Source organism: Scophthalmus maximus, chromosome 1 (genome assembly GCF_022379125.1).
Source record: "Scophthalmus maximus strain ysfricsl-2021 chromosome 1, ASM2237912v1, whole genome shotgun sequence".
In the NCBI taxonomy this organism is placed as follows: Eukaryota; Metazoa; Chordata; class Actinopteri; order Pleuronectiformes; family Scophthalmidae; genus Scophthalmus; species Scophthalmus maximus.
In genome coordinates, this window is record NC_061515.1 from 1,555,001 (window position 1) to 1,562,500 (window position 7,500).

Consider the following 7,500-nt stretch of genomic DNA (forward strand, 5'->3'; position numbering starts at 1 on the left):
ATTTCTATGGACCAACAACTAAATCGATTTTATCAAGAAAAAATTATCTAAAGATTAATCGATAATGAAAATAGTCCTTACTTGTAGCCTTAATTACAACAAAGCCAAAAAGTATCCTTCTTTTAATTAAAGATATATATTTGTATATACTTTTTTTTTTTTAAGAATAAACCACAAAAATTTACCTCATTGGGGGAAAAAGACCAACCCCTCATATTTCTTTAAAGTGAGATGTTGACCAGATAAGGACTCCAGCGTGAAGAACGTTGGCGTGGCGCCCTCTGCTGGTGAGTCTCCTGTAATGCAGATGGGGCACATGGTGGGAACCATCCTTGTGTGTGAATGAGTTGTGAATTGTTAGAAGCTATTTCATTTATGTTTCATTACATTTTATTTGAAATCTGTTTTTAAGTTGCCTCATAGCAAAAATGCTGAGTAATTTTTAATTTGTATTGTGAAGGGCAGAGCGGAAAGAGAGACCAGATGCGCTGTTGTGATATTAGTGGTTACAAAATAAATAAAGTTGTTCTTTATTGATGCCACTTCTGGCAACAATGTGACCGAGGGTTTATTGTTGCGCATAAACTGAATCATCTATTAAAATTAAAATAAAAACACGGAGACCGAAGTCTGGACCGAGATGGAACAAAAACTTGAATTTGTTCAGCGTCAAACACAAACAAACCAACAAAGACTCTTTCCGTTCTGCCCTTCACAATAAAAGCCCATCGAGGCTGATCAAATGTAATATAACATAAATTACATATCTTACATAAACATAACAAATTGCGATTCAGTATCAGAATATTTCAGAATATTTCAGTATTCAGTTCATTGTCATTTCAACGAGTACTTGCATACAGTGTAGAAACAAAAATATGTGTTTCTCAGTGCAATTAAGTAAAAAAAACAGAAATAAATACTCACAAGTTCAGTTTGTGACGCACTGACAGAGAAACCGTCCCACGAGGACTTCAGAGGAAGAAGGGCCTAAAAACCTTTCTTTTTTAAACAAGCATTCGCCTTAATATAGTACTTTTTCTTTTACCGATGTTCTTAAACGTGTTTTTTTAATTATCATTTATATCTTGTTTTTACTCTGTAGCACTTTGAAATTGCTTTTAGCAATGAAAAGTGCTCTATAAATAAAATGTATAGAGTAAGTAAACAAACCCACCGGACCTATTTCCTGGTCTCTTCCCCCGACAGGTCGACTTGGCGCCAACTACATTTCCCATGGTTCCTTGCGCAGTCGGCGCTACACGCTGCTTCCGGCCCCTCACGTTGTGCCCAACTGAAATGTGTTTCCTGAACGCGGACGAGTCGCCGCAGCCCCGGACTCCTCGCGTGGCTCTCGGGGACGAGGAGGACGACGTTAGTGTCTGAGCCCAACGCGTAACATCCACCGTGAGTGTCGTCTGCTCCAAGTGTGTTTTAACTTCACAGGTGAAAGACTTGTTTCCTCCTGCGTTTGTCCGCGGGTGTTAGCAAAGCTAGCAGGCTAACAGCCTAACGGCGTCTGGAGCCAAAGTTGGCAGCAGCTCGGGGTCTGGCCCGGGCAGAGCCGCCTGCCAAGTCGGGGTCTGACGACGGACTTCCGGCTGCGTTTAATGAGATAAAAGCTCGTTTCGTCTGCGGTCGGAGGTTTAACACCAGCGGACCTGGCAACAACAACAAACAGCTGACTTCTTGTCCTTCAGACGAAAGTGGCTAAAGTCAACTAGCATTAAAAAATAACACGTCTGTGTAAAGTAAGCACGAATTAAACCTACCGGACTTCCGGTGGACACCTACAAAAATAAATCAGGTACAAGTCCTGGCCTACTAGTTTTCCTTGAGTCTAGCCGGAGACTCTTATTTTGAAAATGCGCGTAACTACTTACCGCGTTATTGCGGTGATGTCACGGAGCTTGAGCGGCGTTCGAGCTAGCTGCTGGTTGGGTCGTCAGAAGTTTAGTAAACATTTTTTAAAACACGTTATTAGATGAAAATGAAAGATGACAAACGTTGTTGGACTTTAATGAAACTCGTTCTGTTTTGTTTGATGTGGTGGTGATTTCAAAAAAACAACAATGTTCACGACCTTCACTCTTGTCACATAACCCACGTGATCAATGAATACAAGGAGATAACGTTGTGATGATAACGTTGTGATGAATGTGTGAAGGTTCAAGGCTGGTTTCATTAATATTTATCATTAATAACACACTTACTGTATGAAGCCGTCTCACGAGTGTGTGTAGGTAATATTTACCTCAAACATACAATACACAGTTGAACTCAGATAACCAGGGTAGAGACAATGAAGCTGATTATCACAAACACAGGAAATAACGTGGGTCATATTTCAAAATACACTCAGTTAATAATTTATTATGTACGACTGGGTACAACTAATGTGGTCTATTACAGCCGTCATGCAATAAATCCAACCTGCATGAAGCCCATTTACATCAATATAGATTTTTTAAAACTGCTACACCTCAGAGGTCCCAGACTAATACGCATTTGAGTATTAGTTTGTCTACGCCACACTTGGTAATATCGTAGGACCAGTGACACGTGTTACGTCTAAACAACATGCGTATGTTAACACAGAGGATAGACAACACTTTACTGAACACGTCAAGTCCTGTATTTCAAACTGCACTTGAACTGCCCCCATGTTATCGCTGCGTACATTTTTTGCAGTGAGGTCGTACGAAGTTCACCCACTTGTCTCTCTGACGACAGAAAAGACTGCAGGACGCTCCAGTTTGTGTTTCACTGGATGTGTTTTATTTATGAAAGATCATAGAATTCGATAAATACCTTTGAATGTGGGATATATACATAGCGTTAACACGTTTTGTCTTTTCCTGAGTCATGTGTGACTCATACATATCAGCTGACTTAACCAAAAATACCATCGTTGTCCAGTTCCTTCCACCTCGGTCAGTCAGGTGGAAATTAAAGAGCAAAAATCAGGCTGAAACATTTTCAGTCAATCATTCAGTCAATTGGCAAATATATTTAAATGCCCATAATTCGAATATTGGGCTGTTCCTGTTTTCAGAAGGTTTTAGTTCTGAGGAATCAACAGTGGATTGTTTCCTCGTGACCAGTTTATGGAATTCAGATGTGCTCATAGTTCCTAACCCTGTTTCAGTCCACCATAAAGATAAACTTGATATTTTTGATGTTTTAGACATTTAGCAGAACAAACAAGCAAATGACTATGAGGAACATTTCATATTATATTACATTTTATATTGTGCTAAAAACATTTTTTGTCCGACCACTCAGTTTGTGGTTGAACGTCACCGCAGCAGTAGGGAGGAGGAGGAGGTGGAGAAGAGGAGGAGGAGAAGAGGAGGAGGATGATCATCATCATGCAGCGCATCCTAACTCCCGGGACCCTGTGGCGGATGGCGGCAGTGCGCCCTCTGCTGGGGGGCGTCGCCCTTCCCGAGCCAGCGGCAGCGGTGTGTTGCTGCGCTTTTCGTCTCGTGTCGCCGCCGCCGCCTACAGGCCGCCGCTGGCTCTCCACCTCGACCTTCAGCAGGACGGCGCATCAGCCGAAACACCAGCCGCAGGAGGAGGAGCCGCCGTCCAGCTCGACGCCCCAGGACGTCCAGAGGGAGGAGGCCTGGCCCGACGCTGCCGAGGTGGACCCGCTGCAGGACAAGTCCATCGGCCTGGTCCAGAGGTTTAAGAGGACCTTCAAACAGTACGGGAAGGTGTTGATCCCCGTTCACTTGCTGACGTCCTCCCTCTGGTTTGGAACCTTCTACTACGCCGCAATGAAGTGAGTCGACCTGTGTTCATGGTTAAATGGATAATATTCTCAATTGTATTGATCATAAACGCAGTACAGAAATTGACAGGGATTCCGATATTAGGGAGTACAAGATTTCCCGATAAAGTGTGTTTTGTGTGTTTGTAGCTACTTTAACTCTTTCTTCCCGTAACCTTCCTCTCACATCAGAGGTGTGAACGTCGTGCCGTTCCTCGAGATGATCGGTCTACCAGCGTCTTTACTCGACCTCCTGAGAGACTCGTCGAGCGGCTACGCTCTGACTGCGTACGCCATGTACAAGGTAATTCATCTAATGGGTATTTATATATCACCGATTGATTTTCACTTTATTTTTAAAAAAAACAGCCTATGTTATTAGTATTATTTTATTTTCCCACAGATCGCCACCCCCGCACGATACACTGTGACTCTGGGCGGCACGTCACTCTCTGTCCAGTATCTCCGCAAACACGGCTACCTGTCCACACCGCCGCCGGTCAAGGACTACATCCAGGACAAGATGGAGGAGACCAAGGAGAAACTCTCGGAGAAGATGGAGGAGACCAAGGAGCGACTGTCGGAGACAAAGGAGCGTATCTCCGAGAAGATGGAGGAGACTAAGGACAAGTTCTCTGAGAAACTGCAGGAAACCAAAGACAGAGTCTCGGAGAGACAATCGTTTTTCAGGAAGAAAAACGATTAGCTAATCTAATTAAATAATCTTCAACTTTATCTTTGACAAATCATCAGTGACGACGACAGCACTTCTGGAAAGAGAGAGAGACATTGCACTATTCACCTACCACACCTCGGTGGTCACCTGTTTTCTGTTTTAACGTCCGGTTCAGTTACGAGTCGTCGTCCCCGTAAGTGTCGACTAGACAGCAGCTTAGCGAGACTCATTCTGGCAATGCTCCATTCTGGATTTACACCGGCTCACTGCTCACCCTCAACTCAACTGTGGCTCGGCTGTTTTAAAGAGGATTCACATGACAGTGCATGTACATTAAAAAACAGCAATAAAAGAACCTTTAACACAGTTACAGTCTGTATGAGAGAGAGAACATCTGGTGTCGTCAGGAGAATAAACCCGCCGTTTCCTTTTAGTCCCATCAAAGCCTTTTCTGAAGACCCCGTATCACCGTGTGTCTTTTCTTATGTAACGAGAAAGAAATGTTAAGTCAGTTTTTTTTTTTCTAATGTATTTTTATCCGATTGCCCAAAATGAATATATGACATTATTTTGGTGTCTGTACCACTTAATGTAGTGACTGAAAGTTGTGTCTGAGAAATAAGAAATACAGATGATGATTCGAGCACTGAAACTGTGCGTGCGTGCGTGCTTGCTTGCGTGCATGCTTGCGTGCCGGAGGCGCCTCCGGTACTGTACATACAGTAAGTATGTACAGTATGAACAGATGAAATACTGTGGGGTACATGGTCCTCTCTGCCGGCTGAAACGTCTTGGATACTCTGGGGAAAAAAATAGACAAATGTTCTTGTCAGAATTTCAAACAGCTGAATAAAGTTAAAAAAAAAACTAATTGTAGAAAGTTTGTATGCTATATTCATAAAGCTGTATACGACTACAACTAGTAGAATTAACACTACTTGTAATTCAGCGTGAGCGGATTTTGCTTCTGAATGACTTCAATTCAATTTATTTTGTATAGAATCACAACACATCGTCTCAACAAGGCACTTTACATAGTTGAGATAGGATGTTTCTAACATTCATGATATTGCCGCAGGTGGAAGAAGGCCGTCTGTCCTAGAGACTTGTTTTATGTCGTGGTCAAAGATTACTCCAAGGTTCCTCACAGTTGAGCTGGAGGCCCCAAAAAAATCAGCTTGCTGCGGCTAAAAATGAGATTGATGAAAGCGATATAGTAAAGATGAACTGAGGGACGTCACAGAGCTGAGGGAGACGGCCTGATGAGATTCCGTCAGTTCATCACTACAGGAAGCAGCTTTCACATCAATGATTGGATCCATTGTTGATGTAAATATATCGATTGGTGCAGACTCAAAGGTCAACCATGTCATAAATTTACTTTGAGCCGAATTTTAAAATAGTTGACCTGCCCCACGTACACTTCTCGTCAAAGAGCTGGACAGGTCAAGGTTCTGTACACTACGCACAGAAGAAGAGTCGGTACAGTTTGACACTTTGGTCTTAGCTGTCAATGTCCACAAAATGCTAAGCAGACGTATAAGCATCACGCTGTCGCACCTTCCAGCCTGCCTCCTTCATTATGAATCTGATCTGTATGTAAATATGGCGGCGTTACTCGCCGCTGATGGGGAAGTGGGTACGGGTTACAATGACCTCTGCTGTCCAAACTAATAACCAACTGTTTATGCAGATCACTAACACCTGTCTGTTCCGTCTGCGGTCAGTGCAGCGCGGAGGGCAGAGTGATTCCTTGAAATCTTTTAAAGTCAAAAACACAATCTGTGTTCCTCGGGCACGAACACGACTCAAGTGTCAACATGTCTGTGGGACGCCCGAGGTGAAGCGCAGGTCAGGAGCAAGAAAAAGTGTCCAAAGTGTCTCGGCTTTACATATTCCCTCGCACAAGGTCGGTGGAGTTGACTTTGTTTCGGCAGTGGGTGCGTCACAATGTCGCAGCCCGAGAGTCTGAACGTCTTTGGTCCGGTCGACATCCATTAACTCCAGGTCATAGACCATTTGATCCCTCTCTTCCCACTGGATGCAATGAGGGGTTTTTTGGTCGGGGGCTCGCAGGAACAATTTTCACTTACACCATGAGGATGTCGTTCCCCGCCCCGGTCCTCCTTTCTAGGGTCCTGTCACCTAGAAGGGGGACGGCGTGTAGCACCAGAGGTCCTGAGGTGGTTGGTGGTGTTGAATCTTTGTGACCCCAAGGTCCGTCCCATTTCCCCCTAATTGGCCCTACCCCTCTGATTTTTTTCCTATGTAGGGTAGGGTGTCCCATTTCTTTTAAACATCAAGGGGTAGGGGTCATCTACCCCTTACAACCACTTCAAACAGCCCTTCAGACATAAGGTGGTCAGATGCTGATTTCAGGTGGACCCTAAGGGTCCGTCCCATTTCCCCCAACGTGCCCCTCCCCTTCCGTTCTTCCACTCCACCTGAAGTCAGTATCTGACCACCCTACGTCTGAAGGGCTGTTTGAAGTGGTTTGTAGGGGTAGACAACCCCCTACCCCTTGATCTTCAAAAGAATTGGGACACCCTACCCTATGTTGGAATGTGCAAAATGGAGGGGTAGGGCCAAGGGGTAGGGACATGGGATGGACCCTAAGTCTTCTAGTCACAAAGAGTCAGCACATACAACCACCTGAGGACCTCTGGTGGTAAATGTGCAAAAACGGAGGGGTGAGGGCCAATTTGGGGGAAATGGGATGGACCATAAATGTTCCAGCAACCAAAAGAGCGGGACCCTTCTCAAAGCTCCTTTTACAAGAGTCATTTTTCAAGTTGTAGGCTTGTGGCTACGTGGCCAGATTCCACCAGGGGTAAGACCTGGGGGAACCTGTATCTGTTTCTAGTTCAAGTAAACCAATTTTTTAAGATTAGACAGATATTCCAGCAACTGGTGACCTGTCCTGCGGGGTACTGCGCCCCTCGACCAATGTTTCCCCCCACCGCCCCTCAAAGGAGAAGCAGTACAGATAAAGGATGGATGGATGGAGAGACACTCCAGCAATTTAGTACTGCACTACCATTATTTAGCA

The 7,500-nt window shown here is 44.4% G+C and overlaps 1 protein-coding gene and 1 long non-coding RNA gene across 5 annotated transcripts in view; one reads left to right on the forward strand and one right to left on the reverse strand.

The window, feature by feature from the left end:
* The window catches only part of LOC118313655, a 5,715-nt gene extending 4,411 nt beyond the window's left edge, over window positions 1–1,304 (reverse strand). For 2 of the 3 annotated variants that reach the window (XR_004794497.2, XR_004794498.2), the window contains exons 1-2: window positions 928–1,131; window positions 186–296 (exon numbers count right to left, since the gene is read on the reverse strand). This is a non-coding gene — a long non-coding RNA (uncharacterized LOC118313655). Of the gene's footprint in view, window positions 1–185; window positions 297–927; window positions 1,132–1,177 lie in introns of those variants that run through there. The other variant, XR_007031453.1, reaches the window with a different exon arrangement.
* On the forward strand, window positions 1,265–5,322 carry LOC118313653 (uncharacterized protein C18orf19 homolog A). Of its 2 annotated transcripts, none has more exons than XM_035639249.2 (4): window positions 1,265–1,407; window positions 3,286–3,787; window positions 3,968–4,079; window positions 4,179–5,322. In XM_035639249.2, exons 2-4 carry the CDS (start codon window positions 3,360–3,362, stop codon window positions 4,479–4,481), a joined length of 843 nt encoding a protein of 280 aa, XP_035495142.2. In that variant the 5' UTR covers window positions 1,265–1,407; window positions 3,286–3,359; the 3' UTR covers window positions 4,482–5,322. The 2 variants fall into 2 exon arrangements, with proteins under 2 accessions (XP_035495142.2, XP_035495153.2); XM_035639260.2 differs by having other exon boundaries at window positions 1,305–1,446.
* The last annotated feature ends 2,178 nt before the right edge of the window (window positions 5,323–7,500 follow it).